At 44.0% G+C, this 24643-nt stretch overlaps 3 protein-coding genes and 1 long non-coding RNA gene across 5 annotated transcripts in view; 1 reads left to right on the top strand and 3 right to left on the bottom strand.

Annotated features, from left to right (window-relative positions):
* The window catches only part of LOC120910202 (gastrula zinc finger protein XlCGF26.1-like), a 1148070-nt gene that overhangs the window by 732179 nt on the left and 391248 nt on the right, over positions 1 to 24643 (top strand). The window lies entirely within an intron of this gene.
* Positions 4880 to 12008, bottom strand: LOC120910007 (zinc finger protein 605-like). Its single transcript, XM_040321835.1, has 5 exons — positions 11973 to 12008; positions 9299 to 9416; positions 8534 to 8668; positions 8324 to 8447; positions 4880 to 6731 (listed from the first exon to the last, which is right to left on the bottom strand). Exons 2-5 carry the CDS (start codon positions 9401 to 9403, stop codon positions 5044 to 5046), a joined length of 2052 nt encoding a protein of 683 aa, XP_040177769.1. The 5' UTR covers positions 9404 to 9416; positions 11973 to 12008; the 3' UTR covers positions 4880 to 5043.
* Positions 16484 to 19344, bottom strand: LOC120910073 (zinc finger protein OZF-like). Of its 2 annotated transcripts, none has more exons than XM_040321927.1 (2): positions 19034 to 19344; positions 16484 to 18118 (listed from the first exon to the last, which is right to left on the bottom strand). In XM_040321927.1, the coding sequence occupies exons 1-2, from the start codon at positions 19077 to 19079 to the stop codon at positions 16569 to 16571; spliced, it is 1596 nt and encodes a 531-aa protein (XP_040177861.1). In that variant the 5' UTR covers positions 19080 to 19344; the 3' UTR covers positions 16484 to 16568. The 2 variants fall into 2 exon arrangements, with proteins under 2 accessions (XP_040177861.1, XP_040177862.1); XM_040321928.1 differs by having other exon boundaries at positions 16484 to 18115.
* Positions 19574 to 22004, bottom strand: LOC120910236. The gene is made up of 4 exons (XR_005741440.1): positions 21525 to 22004; positions 19935 to 20054; positions 19701 to 19848; positions 19574 to 19614 (listed from the first exon to the last, which is right to left on the bottom strand). It is a non-coding gene; the product is annotated as an uncharacterized LOC120910236 (long non-coding RNA).

Genomic DNA, 24643 nt, shown 5'->3' with positions numbered 1-24643 from the left:
ACACACTATATTACCAAAAGTATTGGGACGCCTGCCTTTACACACACATGAACTTTAATGGCATCCCAGTCTTAGTCCGGAGGGTTCAATATTGAGTTGGCCCCGCCTTTTGCAGCTATAACAGCTTCAACTCTTCTGGGAAGGCCGTCCACAAGGTTTAGGAGTGTGTCTATTGGAATGTTTGACCATTCTTCCAGAAGAGCATTTGTGAGGTCAGGCACTGATGTTGGATGAGAAGGCCTGGCTCGCAGTCTTCTCTCTAATTCTTCCCAAAGCGTGTTCTATTGAGTTGAGGTCAGGACTCTGTGCGGGCCAGTCAAGTTCCTCCACCCCCAAACTCGCTCATTCGTGTCTTTATGGACCTTGCTTTCTGTACTGGTCCAAATCCCTTGGTGGAGGGGTGATTATGGTGTGGGGGTTGTTTTTCAGGGATTGGGCTTGTCCCCCTTAGTCCCAGTGAAGGGAACTCTTAAGGCGTCGGCATACCAAGACATTTTGGACAATTTCATGCTCCCAACTTTGTGGGAACAGTTTGGGGACGTCCCCTTCCTGTTCAAACATGACTGCCCACCAGTGCACAAAGCAAGGTCCATAAAGACACTGATGAGTGGGTTTCAGGTGGAGCAACTTGACCGATCTCAACCCGACAGGGTTCAGGGGTTGGGCTTGGCCCCTTAGTTCCAGTGAAGGGGTCTCTTAAGGCATCGGCATACCAAGACATTTTGGACAATTTCATGCTCCCAACTTTGTGGGAGGAGTTTGGGGATGGCCCCTTCCTGTTCCAGCGTGACTGCGCACCAGTGCAGAAAGCAGAAGATAGATACATAACAATATTACTTTGTATTTCTCTAACTCCCGTCTGAACAATGTTTATAAACACAGCATAATGCCTAGTACACACGATGAAAAATAACACTTTTGAAGCGATCGCACAATAATCCGATCGTTGGTACACAGTTTATGCAAGATTATTCGAAGGGACAACCATACAAATTTTTCTCGTCCGAAAAAATAAACAGAAGAGCAAGACCACGCATGCTCGGAAACAAAAGAATACATTACTATACATTTAATCGCTTCCGAAGTTGTATTCTGTCATACGAGAAATTTTGTACGTTTAGTAACCTCCTAATTTTTAGAGATGTGCATTCGTTTTCGTCTGAATGCATTTTCGTCCGAATTTCAGGTATTTTCGTTATCATTTTAACAAACGATAACGAAAGCACAGAAAACTAAAACCGAAAGATCCGATATAAACAAATGCTTTATTTTCATTTTCGTTGCGGTCGAATGTGCCTAACCTTAACTCTATTAGTCCAATATTATTCTACATAAAGAGAAAAGATTTGACATTATAGAGACATGAAGAAGAGTCGACATAGAGAGAAAAGATTCGACATAGAGAGGAAAGATTCGACATAGAGAAAAGAGTCGACATAGAGAGAAAAGAGTCGACATAGAGTGACATGAAGAGTCAAATTTTTTTTTTAAGATTCTATCGAATCTTCTTTTTTTTTTTCTTAGAACATTCGACAGACACCATAAGCCTTCAATGACAGATTCAACCTTAATTGTGCCTAACCTTAACTCTATTAGTCCAATATTATTCTGCATAAAGAGAAAAGATTCGACATAGAGAGACATGAAGATTCGACATAGAGAGACGAAAAGATTTGACATAGAGAAACATGAAGATTCGACATAGAGAGACGAAAAGTTTCGACATAGAGAGACATAAAGATATGACATAGAGAGACATGAAGATTCGACATAGAGAGACATGAAGATTCGACATAGAGAGACGAAAAGATTCGACATAGAGAGACATGAAGATTCGACATAGAGAGACATAAAGATATGACATAGAGAGACGAAAAGATTCGACATAGAGAGACATGAAGATTCGACATAGAGAGACATAAAGATATGACATAGAGAGACATGAAGATTCGACATAGAGAGACATGAAGATTCGACATAGAGAGACATAAAGATATGACATAGAGAGACATGAAGATTCGACATAGAGAGACATGAAGATTCGACATAGAGAGACATGAAGATTCGACATTATAGAGACATGAAGATTCGACATAGAGAGACGAAAAGATTCGACATAGAGAGACATGAAGATTCGACATAGAGAGACATGAAGATTCGACATAGAGAGACATGAAGATTCGACATAGAGAGACATGAAGATTCGACATAGAGAGACATGAAGATTCGACATAGAGAGACATGAAGATTCGACATAGAGAGACATGTAGATTCGACATAGAGAGACGAAAAGATTCGACATAGAGAGACATGAAGATTCGACATAGAGAGACATGAAGATTCGACATAGAGAGACATGAAGATTCGACATAGAGAGACATGAAGATTCGACATAGAGAGACATGAAGATTCGACATAGAGAGACACGAAGATTCGACATAGAGAGACATGAAGATTCGACATAGAGAGACATGTAGATTCGACATAGAGAGACGAAAAGATTCGACATAGAGAGACGAAAAGATTCGACATAGAGAGACATGAAGATTCGACATAGAGAGACATGAAGATTCGACATAGAGAGACATGAAGATTCGACATAGAGAGACGAAAAGATTCGACATAGAGAGACATGAAGATTCGACATAGAGAGACATGAAGATTCGACATAGAGAGACATGAAGATTCGACATAGAGAGACGAAAAGATTCGACATAGAGAGACATGAAGATTCGACATAGAGAGACATGAAGATTCGACATAGAGAGACATGAAGATTCGACATAGAGAGACATGAAGATTCGACATAGAGAGACATGAAGATTCGACATAGAGAGACATGAAGATTCGAAATAGAGAGACATGAAGATTCGACATAGAGAGACATGAAGAGTCACATTTTTTTTTTTAAAAAGATTCTGTCGAATCTTCTTTTTTTTTTTTCCTTCTTCTTCTTCTTCTTCTTCTTGGAACATTCGACAGACACCATAAGCCTTCAATGAGAGATCCGACCTTAATTTGGATTTTCGAATGCATTTTGTTTTTTACGAAAAACAAAATAAATAAATAAAAACGAATTTCGGGAGTATTGAAATAAATGTATTTTTCGGACGAAAACAAAATTATGAAACAAAATATTTCAGTGTGCACATGTCTACGAATTTTTCGATCAGACTAGCATGCAAAAAATAAATAAAAAATAGACGATTATTCGTCCAATATTCTCATCTTGTGTACGGGGGTTTTGTATTGTATGTTTTTGAAAGATCCATCTATTACAGTGGCTGTATCTACACAGCAACCCCCGGCTGTCATTTTGACAGCCGGGTATTACCAGCAATTGCAAGGCAAATGCCCCCATTGCGGCAACTCATTTTTCCATGTCATCTACGATCCCACTGACTGATCGGCAGTAATGTTGGTGTTAGTTGTAGTGCTAAATAGAGATTTACATTTATTTATTTTTTAATAAACAAGGCTTTCTTGCAAAAAGTATTTTACTTTCTGTACATTTACAGGACAAAAAAAGTCAAAACAAGAAAAATATGATTTCTATTTTTTGTTCACTTATGACGATTTGTAGTTTACAAACGTCCCCTATCTATAATACATGTATAGCCCGTCCCTTGTTCCTTTCTATGGGCTCCAATTTTAGAGCGAATTTTCCATCCCCCCCAATCAATAAAAGAAGAATGTACAGCAGGTAGAAGACAATAGAAGAAACAGTAAAACATGTAAAAATCCCTGTTTTCGCAACTCTGTATAACTGAAACTTTTAGACGAGGGCTGAAGATTTGCACCTCCCAGTGGCCATGGGAGAGGGGAGGGGGGAGAGGCTGCAGAGACACAGTCACACAGGAGAGGGGAGGGGGGAGAGGCTGCAGAGACACAGTCACACAGGGGAGGGGAGGGGGAGAGGCTGCAGAGACACAGTCACACAGGAGAGGGGAGGGGGGAGAGGCTGCAGAGACACAGTCACACAGGAGAGGGGAGGGGGGAGAGGCTGCAGAGACACAGTCACACAGGAGAGGGGAGGGGGAGAGGTGCAGAGACACAGTCACACAGGAGAGGAGGAGGGGGAGAGACTGCAGAGACACAGTCACACAGGAGAGGGGAGGGGGAGAGACTGCAGAGACACAGTCACACAGGAGAGGGGAGGAGGAGAGGCTGCAGAGACACAGTCACACAGGAAAGTGGAGGAGGAGAGGCTGCAGAGACACAGTCACACAGGAGAGGGGAGGGGGGAGAGGCTGCAGAGACACAGTCACACAGGAGAGGGGAGGAGGAGAGGCTGCAGAGACACAGTCACACAGGAAAGTGGAGGAGGAGAGGCTGCAGAGACACAGTCACACAGGAGAGGGGAGGGGGGAGAGGCTGCAGAGACACAGTCACACAGGAGAGGTGAGGGGGAGAGGCTGCAGAGACACAGTCACACAGGAGAGGTGAGGGGGAGAGACTGCAGAGACACAGTCACACAGGAGAGGGGAGGGGGAGAGGCTGCAGAGACACAGTCACAAAGGAGAGGGGAGGGGGAGAGGCTGCAGAGACACAGTCACACAGGAGAGGGGGAGAGGAGAGGCTGCAGAGACACAGTCACAAAAAGAGGGGAGGGGGAGAGGCTGCAGAGACACAGTCACACAGGAGAGGGGAGGAGGAGAGGCTGCAGAGACACAGTCACACAGGAGAGGGGAGGGGGAGAGGCTGCAGAGACACAGTCACACAGGAGAGGGGAGGAGGAGAGGCTGCAGAGACACAGTCACACAGGAGAGGGGAGGGGGAGAAGCTGCAGAGAAACAGTCACACAGGAGAGGGGAGGAGGAGAGGCTGCAGAGACACAGTCACACAGGAGAGGGGGAGAGGCTGCAGAGACACAGTCACACAGGAGAGGGGAGGGGGGAGAAGCTGCAGAGACACAGTCACACAGGAGAGGGGAGGAGGAGAGGCTGCAGAGACACAGTCACACAAGAGACATTTGCCCATGTGTCACCTTCGATATGAACGTTATTATTTTTTATTGTAAAGTTTCCCGCACTCTATACATGACTATGGCTCTCCATAGTGATTTCTCATGTGTCTATAGAGACTATCTCTGCGAGTGAAATATTTACCGCAATCAGAGCAAGAAAAAGGGCGCTCGCCCGAGTGACTTTTCTGATGCTTAATAAGATATTTTTTGAGGCGGAAAGACTTCCCGCACTCTGAACAGGAATGAAGAAGCATGTCCGTGTGGGTTCTCTGGTGTCTAAGAAGGTCCCCTTTCAGGGTGAAGCTTTTCCCGCAGTCTGAACAGGCATACGGGCGAACTCCACTGTGAAATTTCTTGTGCCTTATAAGACTCTCTTTCCAGGTGAACCCTTTCCCGCACTCCGAGCACGAAAAAGCGCGCTTGCCCGTATGACTATTCTGATGATTCGTAAGGTATCTCTTCTCGTTGAAACTCTTCCCGCACTCTGTGCATGTAAAGGGAAGCTCCCCAGTGTGAATTCTCTGGTGTATAAGGAGGTGTCTTTTTTTACTGTAACATTTCCCGCACTCTGCACAGGAGTACGGCTTCTCCCCGATTTCAACTTTGACGTCGGTATCCGGGCTTTCCTTCTCCGGGAAACTGTTTTCTTGCTCAGAGGGCTCGTTGGGGGAATGAATTTCTTCCTGTTTAACAATATTCAACGTCTTTATGAACAGTTCCTCACTCTCGGAGCATGAAGAGGTCACCCCAGCCATAGTGGAATTTTGATTCTCCTGAAGCTTTGGTTTTGATCCTAAGGGTTTCCCACACGCTGACTGTGTTGGCTGCTCCCCTGCATGAGTTCGCTGGTGTAAGATAAGCAGACCTCTGAGCGCAAAGGTCTTCTCGCATGTCCTACACGTGTACGTTTTTTTTCCCACATGGGTCCGCTGGTGTTTGATAAGCGTATCCTTCCAAGAAAAACATTTCCCGCACTCGGAACACGAAAAAGGTTTCTCGCCCGTGTGAATCCTGAGATGCCTCCTCAGGTGGCCCCTCTGCATGAAAGACTGGCCGCACTCTGTGCACACAAAGGGTCTTTCCCCCGTGTGGTATCTCAAATGACTGACCAGGTCGCCTTTGCCTATGAAAGATTTCCCGCACTCCGGACAGGGATAGGGGCGCACGCCTGTGTGTTGACTGACGTGTCTAGTAAGATGGGATTTACAGATGAAACGTTTCCCGCACTCCGAACACAGGTAAGGGCGCACTCCGCTGTGAATTTTTTTGTGAAAGACAAGATGGGATTTTGTGTTAAAACATTTCCCGCACTCGGAACAGGAAAAAGGCCGCTCTCCCGGGTTCGTCTTCTGATGCTCGGTAAGAGTTGATGTTGACGTTGGGCATTTTTTATCATTAATATATGGAAGGATCTCTTCACCTTTGTGTATAATAATATCGGAATTGCCGTGAGGAGAGTCCTTGAGCATTATGGCATCTGGTGTCTTACGTTCAACGGGAGTTATTGGAAGGATATTCAAGGTGAAAGCATGGAACTTATCAAAAGGGTTCTCAGGGTTCAAGGGATCTGCTGGACTGGCTGGATATGTATTTGGGGTGGCCGTATGGAACTGATGAGGAAGAACATTGAGAGGATCTTCTGGTCTATCTGTATTGCTAGGTGTGTGAGCCGTGTGCTTCACTTCTGGAGAACGTCGTACCGTCCCGATGTCTACTCCATTATAATCTGGATATCTCTCCGAGGTATGGAAGACATCGTATTCATCTAATAAAAAGAGATAAAAAAAAAAAAAAAACATTGGATTGGTGAGGAATGTTGGGAACATGATGTTATATTGAGGAATGGAAATGGACCCTTTATATGGAACATTTAGCTGTGGAGTAGATACGTTGATGATGTTGTTATGGTCATCCTCTAAGTCTCCTTCGATTTTTTTCCTTACTGAACGCATTTGTTGGAAACATGAGGAATGTAGATGGACCTTTCATATGGTGTACAGTATCTCCTCCTCATTTGTTGGGAACATGACTGTGACAGGAGTCACTTTGGGTGGGGGGTTTGTGGAACTCAGCTTACCTTGGAGAGGTCTGGAAAATCTGTGTCCAGGCGTACATTTTGAGGACAAGGGTTCGTCACAATGGCATTATATTGAGGAATGGAGATGGACCTTTCATATGGTGTACAGTATCTCCTCCTCACTTGTTGGGAACATGATGTTATATTGAGGAATGGAAATGGACCCTTTATATGAAACATTTAGCTGTGGAGTAGATACATCGATGATGTTCTTATGGTCATCCTCTAAGTCTCCTCTATTTTTTACCTTACTGAACGCATTTGTTGGGAACATGACGTTATATTGAGGAATGGAGATGGACCTTTCACATGGTGTACAGTATCTCAATCTCATTTGTTGAGAACATGACGTTATATTGAGGAATGGAGATGGACCTTTCATATGGTGTACAGTATCTCAATCTCATTTGTTGAGAACATGACGTTATATTGAGGAATGGAGATGGACCTTTCATATGGTGTACAGTATCTCAATCTCATTTGTTGGGAACATGACGTTATATTGAGGAAAGGAGATGGACCTTTCATATGGTGTACAGTATCTCCATCTCATTTGTTCAGAACATGACGTTATATTGAGGAATGGAGATGGACCTTTCATATGGTGTACAGTATCTCCTCCTCATTTGTTGGAAACATGACGTTATATTGAGGAACGGAGATGGACCTTTCATATGGTGTACAGTATCTCCTTCTCATTTTTCGGGAACATGGCGTTATATTGAGGAATGGAGATGGACCTTTCATATGGTGTACAGTATCTTCCCCTGATTTGTTGGGAACATGATGTTATATTGAGGAATGGAGATGGACCCTTTATATGGAACATTTAGCTGTGCAGTAGATACATCGATGATGTTCTTATGGTCATCCTCTAAGTCTCGTCAATTTTTTTCCCTACGGAACGCATTTTTTGGGAACATGACGTTATATTGAGGAATGGAGATGGACCTTTCATATGGTGTACAGTATCTCCTCCTCATTTGTTGGGAAGAGCATCCCTGCATTATTTGCTAGTAGCACTGGGTAGTATCTTAAAATATAAATATAAAATACAGTACTGCAGATGTTTCATCTATATGAGGTATGGTGATATATACATCTGTTGGGCGCATAAGATGGGGGTGTTGGTATGTTGATGATGTTCTTAGTGACAGCAATGAGTGACCCTCATTGCTGTCACTAAGAAAATCATCAATAAACCAACACCCCCATCTTATGCGTAAATCATATTATAATTGATGAATGTGCTTTTCTTTCATAATCAATTTTCCTCTTACCCGGTGATATGAGGATCTCCTGATTCTCCATCTTGATTTCCTTGTAGAGATCCTTGTGTCCTTCTAAATACTCCCACTCCTCCATGGAGAAATAGACAGTGACATCCTGACACCTTATAGGAACCTGACACACACAATGATACAGTCACCATCCAGACACACCCCTTGTCTGTTACTGGATAATGTCCCAGAATTCCCGGCACCGCTCACCTCTCCTGTCAGCAGCTCAGTGATCCTACTGGTGATTTCTACAATCTTCTGCTTGCTGTTTTCCTCTGGTGTCAGGGTGAGTGGTGGAGGCAATGTGAAGGTCACCTGGTCACCGGACTTCATAGGAGAAAAACTCTGTATTGTAAAAACAAATTTAAGTCCTAATTATTCTCTATACTCCTCACCTCTAAAGGCACACTTGTATTTTATTAATAGAGATAAAAGTGATGTCATGTGACCTCCCAGAATCCTCCTCACCTCTCCAGTCAGGTCTGTATTATTAATAGAGATAAGAGTGATGTCATGTGACCCCCCAGAATCCTCCTCACCTCTCCGGTCAGCTCTGTGTTTTATTACTAGAGATAAGAGTGATGTCATGTGACCTCCCAGAATCCTCCTCACCTCTCCGGTCAGATCTGTGTTTTATTAATAGAGATAAGAGTGATGTCATGTGACCTCCCAGAATCCTCCTCACCTCTCCAGTCAGGTCTGTATTATTAATAGAGATAAGAGTGATGTCATGTGACCTCCCAGAATCCTCCTCACCTCTCCGGTCAGGTCTGTCTTTTATTAATAGAGATAAGAGTGATGTCATGTGACCTCCCAGAATCCTCCTCACCTCTCCGGTCAGGTCTGTGTTTTATTAATAGACATAAGAGTGATGTCATGTGACCTCCCAGAATCCTCCTCACCTCTCCGGTCAGGTCTGTGTTTTATTAATAGAGATAAGAGTGATGTCATGTGACCTCCCAGTATCCTCCTCACCTCTCCGGTCAGCAGGTAGATGATCTTCAGGGTGAGGTTTATTATCTTCTCAGTCATGTGACTGTGGTCCTCCTCCATCCTCATTGTGGTGGTCATGTGATCCATACAGGATGCTTCTCTGTTTAAATGAATAATAATAAATTAAGAATTGTCTGGATAGTACTGCCATGATTAAAGTGGAAGTCCAGGCTGAACCTATCTAATATTAAATATGCTCCCACCCCCATTCTAACTGTCCTGTAGAGGAAAGATGTGTATACTTACCTATTCTCAGGGATCTCCTTACACTTGTGGTCATTGGGAAGAATTCCCGCCTTACAGATAACTAAAAAGATCAATGGTGTCAGTGGGAACTTATCTGAGAGGCAGAAATTGCTCAAGAAACCCCTAGCAACTTCTGGAGCAACCCTAGAGTTCCATGGAACCCTTGTTGAGAAACTCTACACTATGAGTCTCAGTCATCGAGAACATTACATTTGTCTATTTCCACAGGAGTCAGAAATTTCTATTTTGTAAGCCTTGTCCTATTAGTTTCACTGGGAAGAGGATGCACCATACCCATTGTTCTCACTCTGATATCAACTTCTTCAACGTAACTTTGGAGGCATCTATGGTGGGAATAGCATTTCAGTGGTTTTGGATCTAATTTAAGGCTGTATCTGGACTTTAAACCAACAATTCTGGATGGACACCTGGATAAATGGGTAAGACAGTGTTCTGTATCAGCAAGAGAGTATGTGGAGGAGAGGCGTACAGAGGGTAGGGCATTGGGTAGTATGTGAAGGAGAGGAGTACAGAGGGTAGGTAGGACATTGGGTAGTATATAAAGGAGAGTAGTGTGGAGGTGGGTAGGACATTGGGTAGTATGTGAAGTAGAGGAGTATGGAGGTCGGTAGTATATGAAGGTGTAAACGGCGCTCGTACTGTATTTGAATCTGGCTCTAGTTGATACTACCAAGCTGCTTGGGATTACTTACTGTGCCTCCATGTAACAGTTGTGGAATATCTTAAAGGGACATACACTCTTAAACCATTTAAGCTACAGTTGCCTCTCTGAAGTATAAGCTATCTGCATACAGTATTTTTCATATGCTACGTGCTTGACATTTGTTCTTTAAAGTATACGCCCTCCTGGCTGTAAATACCGAATATGTTCCCTATACCTTTCCATGCTAGGGGCTGAAGGTATGTGGTAATGCCTCCACCCTTAGTAGCTCAACGCAGACAGAGATGATGTAGTGAACCCCCAAACTCCTGTTCTCTGATTGGAGTTGTGGTTCACTCCCGTTCGCCGTAGTTTGTGACAGAAGGAGAGGAGTGTGGAGGGTAGGTAGTATGTTGGGTAGTGTGTGGGGGTATGTAGGACATTTGGTAGTATATAAAAGAGAGGGGTACGGTGGGTAGGTAGGACATTAGATAGTATGTGAAGGAGAGGAGTGTGGAGGGAGGGTAGGTAGGATGTTGGGTAGTATGTGAAGGAGAGAAGTGTGGAGGTAGGTAGGACATTTGGTAGTATGTGAAGGAGAGGAGTACGGAGGGTAGGTAGGACGTTGGGTAGTATGTGAAGAGAAGAGTGTTGAGGTATATAGGCCATTAGGTAATATGTGGAGGAGAGTGAGTATGGAGGGTAGGTAGGACATTGGGTAGTTTGTGAAGGAGAGGAGAGTGGAGGGTTGGACATTGGGTAGTATGTGAAGGAGAGGAGTGTGGAGGGTAGGACATTGGGTAGTATGTGAAGGAGAGGAGTGTGGAGGGTAGGACATTGGGTAGTATGTGAAGGAGAGGAGAGTGGAGGGTTGGACATTGGGTAGTATGTGAAGGAGAGGAGTGTGGAGGGTAGGACATTGGGTAGTATGTGAAGGAGAGGAGTGTGGAGGGTAGGACATTGGGAAGTATGTGAAGGAGAGGAGAGTGCAGGGTAGGTAGGACATTGGGTAATTTGTGAAGGAGAGAAGTGTGGAGGGTAGGACATTGGGTAGTATGCGAAGGAGAGAAGTGTGGAGGGTAGGACATTGGGTAGTTTGTGAAGGAGAGGAGTGTGGAGGGTAGGACATTGGGTAGTTTGTGAAGGAGAGAAGTGTGGAGAGTAGGACATTGGGTAGTATGTGAAGGAGAGGAGAGTGCAGGGTAGGTAGGGCATTGGGTAGTTTGTGAAGGAGAGGAGTGTGGAGGGTAGGACATTGGGTAGTATGCGAAGGAGAGAAGTGTGGAGGGTAGGACATTGGGTAGTTTGTGAAGGAGAGGAGTGTGGAGGGTAGGACATTGGGTAGTATTTGAAGGAGAGGAGTGTGGAGGGTAGGACATTGGGTACCGTAGTATGTGAAGGAGAGGGGTGCAAAGGCTATGACAGCAGAAGTGTGGACAGTGTACACAATGTGACGGCATGTTTTGGACATGGTTCCTCCTTACTGTCCATCATATACAGACCTGTCTAAGCACACTACAAGCCCCGTTACATGGAATAGAAAGCCTGGATGTACTTGGTTCTGGACATTTGTGGGTTCTTTGTGTGCATAGGAGAACTGGGGATTGGTTATCATATTTACATATCACTGAACTCTATATAAGCATCTTCTGAAGATAAAAGACGTCACATTGACTATGGAGGAAGAGGACGGACATGACTGGGGGGGGGGGGGTTACTGGGTGTAAATAGAAAATAATATCTTATTACCTCCTCTGCTGCCAGTTCCAGCAATGTCTCCTCTCTACTTCCTCCCGGCTCACTTCTGAGCCGGAACTTCCTGTCTGTAGGCTACATCACTTCCTGTCTGTGTGCGTTCCACTGAAAACTACGTAATTCGCCACCCTGTGGCGATTATACTAACTGAAGGCTTATTTATTTTATTAGTCGTCTGACCACTACCGGATGATGTTGGGAATAGTCATTTGAGTGAAACTAAGCCTGGTCTTCCTGATATAGAGGTGCAGGTTAGATAATGAAGACATTAAAGTTCCCGTCCTTACATTCCCAGAGAAAATGAAAAATTAACGAGGGAACTCTTGAACTTGAATTCAGGTAGTCATGTCCTGTCATGGCTTCCAAAAAAACACTACACTTTCAGCCTGAGGTGCAGGTTGGTTAATGAAGACATCAAATTTCCCATCCTTAAATAGCCAGAGAATATGGAAAATAAGGATTGAGGGAGCACTTGAACCTGATTTCAGGTGGTCAAGTCTTGTCTTGGTGTCCAATAAACACTACATTTTTAGCTTGGTCTTTTTGATTCAAAGGTGCAGGTTGGTTAATGAAGACTTAAAAGTCCCTATCCTCAAATAGCCAGAGAATATGAAAAATTGTGGCTGAGGGAACTCTTGAACATGACTTCCTGTGGGCATGTCCTGTCATGGCTTCCAAGAAAACACTACAATTTTGGCCTGGTCTTCCCGATTTAGAATTGCAGGTTGGTTAATGAACTCAAATTTCCCATCCTTAAATAGCCAGAGAATATGGAAAATCAGGGTTGAGGGAACTCTTGAATCTGACTTCCGGTGGTCATATCCTATCATGGCTTCCAAAAACCACACATTTTCAGCCTGGACTTCCTGATTTAGAGGTGCAGGTTGGTTAATGAAGACATAAAAGTACCCATCCTTAAATAACCAGAGAATATGTGAATAATGGTTGAGGGGACTCTTGAACCTAATTTCCGGTGGTCAAGTCCTGTCTTGGTGTCCAAAAAAAATATTTTTTTTTTAGCTTGGCCTTCCTGATTCAGAGGTGCAGGTTGGTTAATGAAGACTTCAAAGTCTCTATCCTGAAATAGCCAGAGAATATGAAAAACTATGTATGAGGGAACTCTTGAACCTGACTTTCTGTGGTCATGTCCTGTCATGGCTTCCCAGAAAACACTTAATTTTCAGCCTGGTCTTCCCGATTTAGAGGTGCAGGTTGGTTAATGAAGACATCAAATTTCCCATCCTTAAATAGCCAGATAATATGGAAAATAAGGGTTGAGGGAACTCTTGAACCTGATTTCCGGTGGTCAAGTCCTATCTTGGTGTCCAATAAACACTAAATTTTTAGCTTGGTCTTCCTGATTCAGAGGTACAGGTTGGTTAATGAAGACATACAAGTACCCATCATTAAATAACCAGAGAATATGTAAATAATAGATGAGGGAACTTTTGAACCTGACTTGGCTTCCAAAAAACACGAAATGTTCAGCCTGGTATTCCCGATTTAGAGGTGCAGGTTGGTTAGTGAAGACATCAAATTTCCCATCCTTAACTAGCCAGAGAATATGGAAAATAAGGGTTGAGGGGACTCTTGAACCTGTTTTGCGGTGGTCAAGTTCTATCTTGGAGTCCAATAAACACTACGGGCCAGATTCACAGAAGAAGTACGCCGGAGTATCTACTGATTTGAATCCTCAAACCAAGATACAACGGCTTTTGGCTTCGATCCGACAGGCGTACGGCTTCGTACGCCTTCGGAACGTAGGTGTAATACTTCGGCGCCCGCTGGGTGGAGTTTGCGTCGTTTTCCGCATCTGGTATGCTAATTAGCTTTTTCCGGCGATTCACGAAGGTACGCACGGCCGTCGCATTCTCTTACGTCGTCGCTAGTCGGTTTTTCCCGGCGTATTTCGGCGTATTTCCCACACTCTTTTGGCTGTTTGACCAAGAGATTTTCTGCTCTATGCTGCTCCTCTCCAATGCCACGTGAGACCTGGGTGTTGGGGGCAATAGAAGCCGTCTCCACCCACAGATTACACAATGGATAAAGGGGAAGCCACTGCAAATCAGAGAGATCAGTGGTATTCACCTTTATTGTGTAGGAGGTTTACAAGCTTGACATAAGGATCGCCTGTCAGGAAACTAATGCCCATATTTGTGCAGATAATGCTTATACACGTGCAGCTAATGCTCATACACGTGCAGCTTGCTACTTATCTTGGCCCGCTACTTGACTACACTCTGCTTGCTTCCCTGGTACTGACCTCAGCCTACTACTTGACTACACTTCCTCCTGCCCAAACCTTGTATGACCCTGGTTTGCATTGACACACATCTCTAATATCGGTTCTATCTCCCATCTGGGTGACTTTTCAAATGAAGTGCGAACAGACCCAAGAAAATTGGAAACTGAACCCCTTCTGCCTGATCCTGATGACCTCACACTTCCAGATCTCAATTTGCCCTCTTTCACCTTAAACTGGCCCATGGGAGTGTCATGGTATTTCAACATGATCACTTTGTATTCCGAAAACACTCAAAATACCGATATACCACCCCTCGCTGGCCAGAACTTGCAACACCGGACAGGACAGATCCATGGATTCAAATTGTGTACATCAAATTCTTACCTGAATTTTGGGTATGTTTCTGGTCACGGCAGAAATTGAGATTCCTCAGACAAGCTGGTCATCCAATGTCGGTGATCTGGTAAGCCCCGTAACTCAGTTTTTCTGTTCTTATGAGAAAGGAGAAGACCCCGGTGCAGTCTTCTATTAATGGAGTGTATCCCTCTTAAGCCCTGTACACACGATCGAATATCTGGTGGAATCTAATCCGATAGATTTTTTCATCGGATATCCGATGAAGCCGACTTTCATCAGTCTTGCCTACACACCATCGGTCAAAAATCCGACCGTGTCCAAACGCGGTGACGGAAAACACTACAACGTGCTGAGAAAAAATGAAGTTCAATGCTTCCGAGCATGCGTCGACTTGATTCTAAGCATGCAATGATTTTTGACCGATGGTCTTCTACACAGACGATCGTTTTTTTTATCCATAGGAAAAATGTAAAACATGTTCTACTTTTTTTCACCGATGGAAAATGTTTTCATCGGACAAACCAATCGTGTGTACAGGGCTTTATCGTTCTCCAGGTTGGGTGTTCAGGAACAACTTTTTGCAGCACTGCTGTAAAGCGGGGAGTTACATGAGCAGATTTAATGGACCAAAATGAGGCAAACAGATCTTTATTTTTCGGTTTCACATAGACTTCAATGGACATGTCTTGCTTTAGCCGAAATCAAACCTAAATGAGCTCTTTGCTAATCGAAACATTTCAGAAAGTTTGACTTAAAGTGCAAAATGCGTTCTATTTAAGCACCGTCAATATAAATATCTTTTTTTTTTGTCAAGTTTTGGAGTTTTATATATTTTTTTAGCAATCCAAATACAAAACACCCATCCCCCACACCAGTTACAACCACTGTAACAGCCCTACATAGTTGGAAGTAAAATATCAAGAGCATAAGATTTTCCATACAATAAATATACTTATACAAAGTCAGTGGTGTACCTAGCATATCTGGCAACCAGGGCCAATCATCATCTATTTTAACACCCCTCTCCCTTCCCCCCACGCAATATAGCGGTGCAGACAGCATGCACGGTCAAGTTGTGGTTGTGGCCAAATGGCGTTAACAGTAGGTGGAGCCTAAAAGAGCATGGTTAAAAAAAGCAAAGCCTTCTTGCTGTAGAGTATATAAAATACTTAGGGTGCAGTGGTCAGGAGTATGTAATTTAAAGCCCATTGTACAGAGTGCGGGGGTCAGGAGTATATCATATAAAGCCCAGGGTACAGACTGCGAGGGTCAGTAGTATATCATATACAGCCCAGTGTACAGAGTGCAGTGGTCAGGAGTGTGGTATGTACAACATAGTGTTTATAATGCAGGGGCTAGGGAGTGCGTAATGCAGAGAGTGAAGGGGTCAGGAGTGTGTAGTGAACAGAGTGCAGGGCACAGGAATGCATAATGCAGAGAGTGCAGGGTTTAGGAGTGCCTAACATAGTAAGTGCAGGGGTCAGGAGTTGGTAGTGCAAGGGTCAGGAGTGGGTAACACAAAGAGTTCAGGTGTCAGGCGTGCATAATGCAGAGAGTGTTGGGGTCAGGAATGGGTAATGCAGAAAATGCAGGGCTCAGGATCGGAATTTTTCCTGACAGAAAAAGAGAGAACCTGCTCTCTATCTAAGTCCGTTGGAAATTCCGACAGCAAAAGTCTGATGGAGCATACACATGGTCGAAATTTCCGATAGAAAGCTCCCATTGGACTTCTTCTGTCGGAAATTCCGGCCGTGTGTACACGGCATCAGAGAGAAGAAACTTGTCTATGTGGGTTCTCTGGTATCTGAGAGGGAAAAAACTTGTCCATGTCAGTTCTCTGATGTCAAGGAAGTATCTTGTCAGTGTGGACTCTCTCTAAGAAGGAAGAAACCAGTGGACTCTCTGGTGTCCAAGAAAGATGAAGTTTATTTATGTGGGCTTCTGTGTTGTCCTAAAGTGAAAAAATTTGCCTCTAAGTTCTCAGATGTCTATGACGGAAGAACCTTGTCCATGTGGGTTCTTTGGTGTCTAAGAAGGTCTCCTTTCAGGGTGAACCGTTTTTCGCAGATTGAGCAGGAATGTGGCCGCACTCCACTGTGAAATTTTAAGTGCCTCATAAGACTCTCTTTCCAATTAAATCCTTTCCCGCACTCTGAACACGAAAAAGCAGGCTCGCCGGTGTGACTTCTCTGATGGTTAACGAGGTATCTTTTCTCATTAAAACTCCTCCCGCACTCAGAACATTTATACGGAAGCTCGCCTGTGTGAATCCTCTGGTGGGTTTTCAGGTGTCCTTTCTGGCTATAGCATTTCCCGCACTCTGAACAGGAAAACGGCTTCTCTACGGTGTGGTTTTTAAAAAGGGCATCAGGGCTTTTCTTCTGTGAGGAACGTTTTGCTTGCTCAGAGGGCTCCTTGGTGGAGTGAGCTTCCTGGTTAGCAACAAGGTCTGGCTTCTTTCTAAACACTTCCTCGCTCTCAGAGCATGACAGGGTCTTCTCGGCCGTGTGATCACCTTGATTTTCTGTAAAACTTGATTTTGCTTTTAAGGAATTCCCACATTCAGATTTTGCTTGCTGCTCGTCTGTGAGGGTTCTTTGATGTAGGATAAGCATGCTTCTAAATGGAAAAACCTTTCCGCACGCCCTACACGTGTATGTTTTTTTGGCCATGTGCGTTTTCTGGTGTTTGTTAAGCGTATCTTTCCACGAAAAACTTTTCCCGCACACAGAACAGTAAAAAGGTCTCTCGCCCGTGTGAATTCTGAGATGTTTTTTCAGGTGACCGCTCTGCATGAAGGACTGACCGCACTCTGTGCACACGTAAGGACGCTCTCCTGTGTGAAATCTCAAATGGCTGAGAAGGTCGCTTTTCCCTACGAAAGATTTTTCACATTCCGTACAAGGATAGGGCCGCACTCCGGTGTGTTGGCTTAAATGTCTAATAAGACCTGACTTCGATATAAAACGTCTCCCGCACTCTGAACATAGATAGGGTCGCACCCCTGTGTGTATTTTTTTATGAAAGACGAGATGTCCCTTTGTCTTAAAACATTTCCCGCAGTCAGAACATGAAAATGGTCGCTCGTTTGCCTTCTGATGTATCGTAAAAGTTGATGATGACGTTGAACATTTTTTACCCTTAGAAGGTGGAGAAATGGCCTCAGCTTTCTGGATAACATGAGAAGATGTCTCAGGATTTGAAGGATCTGGTGACTTATCTGCGATGTGAGTTTTTGAAACGATATTCTGCGAAATAGCATGTGACTTATCAGAAGGGTCTTCAGGAATAGAGGGGTCTGCGGATGTGTCCACGCTGTGAATTATTGGATATACATTTGGGGTGGTGGTATGTAATTGCTGAGAAGGAGTATTAAAAGGATTGGTTGATGTTTCTGCCCTGTAAATTCTGTGATGTTTATTTTGAGCTATGTTCTTTACTTCTGGACAATTTTGCATCATCCGGTTATCTTTTGTGTTATCTTCTGAGGAAGACAAAATATGTTCTTCAGTGCTATTTACGGCATCAGGTCCATCTGCTGTAAAGAGATTTCCATAAATAAGCAATTAACTACAGCACACTGGGTTATATACACACATTGATGACATTGTTTGGAAAGGAATGGAGATGGACCCTTTATATGGAACATTTAGCTGTGGAGTAGATACATCGATGATCTCCCCAATTTTTCTTTCTTACTAAACGCATTTGTTGGAAACATGACATTATATTGAGGAATGGGGATGGACCTTTTTATATGGTGTACAGTATCTCCTCCTCTTTTGTTGGGAACATGACGTTATATTGAGTAATGGAGATGGACCCTTTATATGGAACATTTAGCTGTAGATACGTCGATGATGTTGTTATGATCATCCTCTAAGTCTCTTCAATTATTTTCCTTACTGAATGTATTTGTATCTCCTCCTCATTTGTTGGGAACATGATGTTATATTGAGGAATGGAGATGGACCTTTCATATGGTGTACAATATCTCCTCCTCATTTGATAGGAACATGACGTTATATTGAGGATACGAGATGGACCTTTCATATGGTTTACAGTATCTCCTCATCATTTGTTGGGAACATGACATTATATTGAGGAATGGAGATGGACCTTTCATATGGTGTACAGTATCTCCTCCTCATTTGTTGGGAACATGACCTCATATTGAGTAATAGAGATGGACCCTTTATATGGAACATTTAGCTGTGGAGTAGATACGTCGATGATGTTGTTATGGTCATCCTCTAAGTCTCTTCAATTTGTATCCTTACTGAACGCATTTGTTGGAAACATGATATTATATTGAGGAATGGAGATGGACCTTTCATATGGTGTCCAGTATCTCCTCCTCATTTGTTGGGAACATGATGTTATATTGAGTAATGGAGATGAACCTTTCATATGGTGTACAGTATCTCCACCTCGCTTGGTCTTTAGTACTTACCTGAGCTGATATCTAGAGAAGAATGTTCCTCTTTAGCTGTCACCATTATCCCGACCTTCTCTGTAGATCGTTGAATACCCTTTACATAAGTCTTTTCTTCTGCTTTAACTTCAACCCTTGAATGAATCAAGTCTTCACTCTAAGCCCAAAATAATAGAACATAACTACTGAAACTAAAAAAAGATACATAACTGTATACAATTTGGGGCCTCTTCTGTGCTTTATACCTACAGTCCCATCTACCTGATGATGGTGAGGGATGGTGTGATCCTCCCGTGTGGAATACCAGGAATACAGAGGAGGGGGACATCTCTCTGGTGGGTTCCCATTACTGGATCCATCTGTAGAAAACACACACACTGACTGAATACATTGTTTCTATGTGTTTATCAGATGATGGGGGATCTAGGTGGACCCTCCGTACTGCTCTCTCCTTTACAATAAACTCTCCCCTTACCCAGTGATGTGAGGGGCGGCTGATTCTCCATCATGACGTCCTTGTAGAGATCCTTGTGTCCTTCTAAATACTCCCACTCCTCCATGGAGAAATAGACAGTGACATCCTGACACCTTATAGGAACCTGACACACACAATCATACAGTCACCATCCAGACATATCCCTTGTCTGTTACTGGATAATGTCTCAGAATTCCCGGCACCACTCACCTCTTCTGTCAGCAACTCCATCAACTTCTTGGTGGCTTCTAAAACCTTCTTCTTGCTGTTTCTCTCAAGTGTAAGGGGATGAAGTAGAGGCACTGTAATGGTCACATGGTCTCCAACCTTCACCGAAGGTAAATTCTGTTTTGAAAAACTGAAGGTAAGGTGAGATGATACTCACAAAATCTTCCTTAACAAAGATAAGAGTTATGTCATGTGTCCTCCCAGAATCCTCCTCACCTCTCCGGTCAGCAGGTAGATGATCTCCAGTGTAAGGTTCAAGATCTTCTCTGAAATGTGACCCTGGTCCTCCTCCATCCTCCCTAAGGCGGTCAGGTGGTCTAAACTGGATGCTTCTCTCTGTAGATAGATAAAAATGTAGGAATTATGTGGATTTTTTTTATGTGAGTTATATTGTCTGTACAGTATCGCTTCTCCGCCTTTTGGATAAGATCAAGTGTATCTGTTCTTATCAGTTGCCAGGAGGTGGCGCTATGCTAACCGTCCCCAGTACACAGCGAGATGGAAAGGGATGGCGGTGGCATATGCAATACCTGCTGGTGTAATGTTAAAGCCTCCTGATGGGGATGGAGAACCATTGGGTCTTGGCAGAGGGCCGGATCCCTGGCCTTCTGGCCTGGATTTGATGCAGTTCCTAACCCTGCCAGTTTTTCGGGAGAGAACATCGACTTCACCCTACTGTTAAGGGGAGGTCAGTATTTTGGCTAGTACCTCCCAAATATAATTAGGTAGGGAGCAAAGGAGGCAACAAGGGGGGCCTGAGCTTCCAGAGCTCTTGTTCCTTCCTGGTAAGGAAGGGGGCTGTGACTGTTCGGGCTGTTGGTCAGGGTTGAGAGAAAAGCCTGTGGTGAATGTGCCCATGGAGTGGCAGTCCAGAGGTGCCATAGCTCGCACAAGTGTTTTGAGGGGCACTTCGAGATTTGGCACCTTGGTCACTTCACCATACACACTTCTTTCACACCTGCCTCTAGGATTGAGCCTTTTGGCTAGAACCAGAAGAATTTTTGATTCCTGGCCGAAGGGCCGGCCATCATATTGCACGATGGTCACTTTCACTTCTCCCACCTTTTTTCTCCCCACTTTCTTTTTATTTATCCCTGTGTGCATCACTTTCATGTCTTTTTTTTGTTGGTTGTTACACATTTGTCACTGTGTGATTAGTAGGGTGTGGGTCCTCGGGCCTACCCTCAATGTCTTGGGAGGGGGTTGACATGGCCTTCTGGCTTACTTCGCCTGATCTCATGGGGTCTCTCTTCGGGGAGTCCCACCAAGTACTTGGGTGGGTCTGTTTCGGCACACCTTCCAGAGAAAGGAGCCTGTCTGGCTTCGGCCAGATGGACCAAGTGAAATACCTCAGTCCCTGTCTGGAGCCTAACGCCCTGGGGGATCAGGGTAAGGTCCTTCCTAGTGGAAGACAATTGTAACACCCGTTGCACGTTTTGTGTCACTCTTTATGTGTGTGCACATTTTTTGGCACCGGGTGGAGTTTTTGGGTGTGTTTCACACGCCATAGGCTTTTCAAAAAAATAAATAAAAAAAGTGTCTGTACAGTTCTGTCAAAGCACTGGACCGGTACCGATGAATAGAAAGCCCAGATTTCCTCAGGATGTTGGACACTTGTGTGTTCTTTGTGTGTAGAGGATATCACTGAAGGGGTTAATATATTGACATATTATTGTACACTATATATGTGTGTATCATCATCTGCTGTAGATAAAATACATCACAGTGACTATGGAGGAAGAGGACGGACATGACGGGGGAGGGGGGGGGGTTACTGGGTGTAAATATAAAATAATATCTTATTACCTCCTCAGCTGCCAGTTCCAGAAATGTCTCCTCTCTATTTCCTGTCTATGTGACATCACCTCCTGTCTGCGCGCTTTCTGCAGAAAAATAATGGGGATCGCCATCTTGTGGAGAGTATAGTAGCTGAAGGCTTTGTTATTTTCTTTAGACGTCTGACTACTACCGGCTGATTTTGAAAATAGTAATTCGAGTAAAGCTAAGCCTGGGCATCCTGATTTAGAAATGCAGTTTGGTTGCTGAAGACATAAAAAAAAGTCCCCCTTCTTATAAAGCCAGAGCAGCCTTTCTGAACCTTTTCCACACAGATGAACCCATAAAATAACTTTCCAGTCTCAAAATGACTACATCTACATCTCATGATACATCAGTGTGATGGTCAGTGGGAAGAACGCTCCTTACACGTGTGGTCATTTGGGAAGAATTATCCCCTTACAGATAGCTAACAAGATCAATGGTGTCATTAAGAACTTATCTGAGAGGTATAAATTTCTCATTGCTCAAGGAACCCCTAGAAACCTCTGGATGAACCCAACGGTTGCATGGGACCCTGGTTGAGGAAGAATGCTCCTTACAGTGGTCACTGGGAAGAATTATCCCCTTACAGATAGCTAAAAAGATCAATGATGTCACTGAGAACTCATCTAAGAGGCAGAAATTACTCATTGCTCAAGGAACCCCTACCAAGGATCCCTAGAGTTTCATGGAACCCTGGATGAGGAAGAATGTTCCTTACACTAAAAAGATCAATGGTGTCAGAGGGAACTTATCTGGGAGGCAAAAATTGCTCATTGCTCAAGGAACCTATAGCAACCTCTGGAGGAACCATGGTTGAGAAAGAATGCTCCTTACACTTATGGTCATTGGGAAGACTTACCCCCTCACAGATAGCTAAAAAGATCAATGGTGTCACTGAGAACTTATCTAAGAGGTAGAAATTTCTCATTGCTCAAGGAACCCCTAGAAACCTCTGGAGGATCCCTAGAGTTCCATGGAACCCTAGATGAGGAAGATTTCTCCTGACACTTGTGATCATTGGGAAGAATTATAGCTAAAAAGTTCAATGGTGTCAGAGGTAACTTATCTGAGAGGCAAAAATTGCTCATTGCTCAAGGAACCTCTAGCAACCTCTGGAGGAACCCTAGGATTGCATGGAACCCTGGTTGAGGAAGAATTATCCTCACTTGTGGTGATTGGGAACAAAAAACCCTTACAGATAGCTAAAAAGATCAATGGTGTCACAAGAACTTATCTGAGAGGAAAAAAAAATCTCATTACTCAAGGAACCCCTACCCACCTCTGGAGGATCCCTAGAGTTCCATGGAACCCTAGATGAGGAAGAATGCTCCTTACACTTTGGGTAGAATTATCCCCTTACAGATAGCCAAAAAGATCAACAGTTTCAATGGGAACTTATCTGAGAGGTAGAAATTGCTCATTGCCTGAGGAACCCGGGTTGAGGAAAAATGCTTCTTAGGCCCCGTACAGACGACCGAACATGCCTGCTGAAACAGGTCCGCGGACCAGTTTCAGCAGACATGTTCGGTCGTCTGTACAGCCGAGCGGACAGGATTCCAGCGTACATTTGCCCGCCGGGCCTTTTCCCAGCGGGCAAATATTTCCAAACTTGTTTAGAAACAGCCCGCTGGAATCCTGTCCGTCGGACATGTTCGGTCGTCTGTACAGACCTACCGTACATGTCCGAGCGGCCGCCATCCCTCGCATGCGTCGATTGACTTCGACGCATGCGTGGAAGCATTGAACTGGCAGGGCCGCGCACGTCGCCGCGTCATCGTCGCGGCGATGGCGTGGCCTCGTCGCCGCGTATCGAGTACGCGCGGATTTCTGTATGATGGTGTGTACAGCCATCATACAGAAATCCCCGAGCAGACATGTACGCTGAAAACGGTCCGGCGGACCGTTTTCATCGTACATGTTTGCCCGTGTGTACAAGGCCTTAGACTTGTGGAAGAATTATCCTCTTACAGAGAGCTAAAAAGATCAATGGTGTCTGTGAGAACTTATCTGAGAGGCAGAAATTGCTTATTGATCAAGGGACCTCTAGCAACCTCTGAGGGAACCATGGTTGAGGAAGAATACTCCTTACACTTGTGGTTATTGGGAAGACGACGTGAAAAACGACAAGAAAAATTAGAGCATGTTCTCAATTTTTAATGCCCATTTTTCACGTTGAGAAAAATGCTCTGGAGTCTACACACGATCGTTTTTAATGACAATTTTTAAAAAATAAAATTTTTCACGTCATGAAGAAACGGTCGTGTGTACGCTTGTGGCCATTGGGAAGACTTGCCTCCTCACTAATAGCTAAAAAGATCAACGGTTTCAGTGGGAACTTATCCGAGAGGGAGAAATTACTCATTGCTCAAGGAACCCCTAGCAACCTCTGGAAGAATCGAAAGGTTCCATGATTCGGATACCCTGAGCCAGAGAATGTGAAAAGGGACGAGGGAACCCCATACAACCAGAACTCAGATGGTCTTTCCCTTCTCCACTTCCAAGAAATGCTCCGGTTTTATAAAAAAGAAAGGTAACTAAATATACATAGATTGGTCCTGTTGCTCGGAACCCCAATATTCAGTAAAAAGAAGCACAGACTTTACTGACACCGAAAGAGACTCACACTCCAATATATAAAACCATCAATCATTTTTATTTCGTAAAAAACTTCATATAGCTAAACAATAGAAACAATAGTCTGCATAGGGTTATCTATTGGTGAAACAGACACTCATACCAGTGGAACCTCGGATTACAAGTATAATCCGTTCCAGGAGAACGCTCGTAATCCAAAGTACTCGCATATCAAAGCGAGTTTCCCCATTGAAGTCAATGGAAACGAAAATAATTTGTTCCGCATTGACTTTAATGGCATGCAATACCGCAGGGTTTGACAAATTTGCTTGGAATCTACGAGCCAGCTAAAAAAGTTAGGAGCCAAAAAACGTCCCCCCTCCCGCCAAGCTCGCGCGCAGAAGCGAACGCATACGTGAGTAGCGCCGGCATATGAAAGCGGTGTTCAAACCACATAAGTGAGGTATCACCGCGATCGTTAGAGCGAGAGCAATAATTCTAGCCCTAGACCTCCTCTGTAACTCAAAACA

Source organism: Rana temporaria, chromosome 8 (assembly GCF_905171775.1).
Source record: "Rana temporaria chromosome 8, aRanTem1.1, whole genome shotgun sequence".
Taxonomy (NCBI): Eukaryota; Metazoa; Chordata; class Amphibia; order Anura; family Ranidae; genus Rana; species Rana temporaria.
The sequence above is the reverse complement of the archived record's forward strand: the minus strand, read 5'-3'. Positions and strand labels throughout refer to the sequence as shown.

Excerpts from the sequence above, each read along its gene's own strand:
- LOC120910007 (XM_040321835.1), bottom strand. The coding sequence starts at position 9,403 with ATGGATCACATGACCACCACAATGAGGATGGAGGAGGACCACAGTCAC. Across the intron at positions 8,448-8,533 it reads CTGAGCTGCTGACAGGAGAG|GTTCCTATAAGGTGTCAGGA; the intron begins GTGAGCGGTGCC and ends TGTGTGTGTCAG. Across the intron at positions 6,732-8,323 it reads GGAGATCCTCATATCACCGG|ATGAATACGATGTCTTCCAT; the intron begins GTAAGAGGAAAA and ends TCTTTTTATTAG.
- LOC120910073 (XM_040321927.1), bottom strand. The coding sequence starts at position 19,079 with ATGGTGACAGCTAAAGAGGAACATTCTTCTCTAGATATCAGCTCAG. Across the intron at positions 18,119-19,033 it reads TTCTCTAGATATCAGCTCAG|CAGATGGACCTGATGCCGTA; the intron begins GTAAGTACTAAA and ends ATCTCTTTACAG.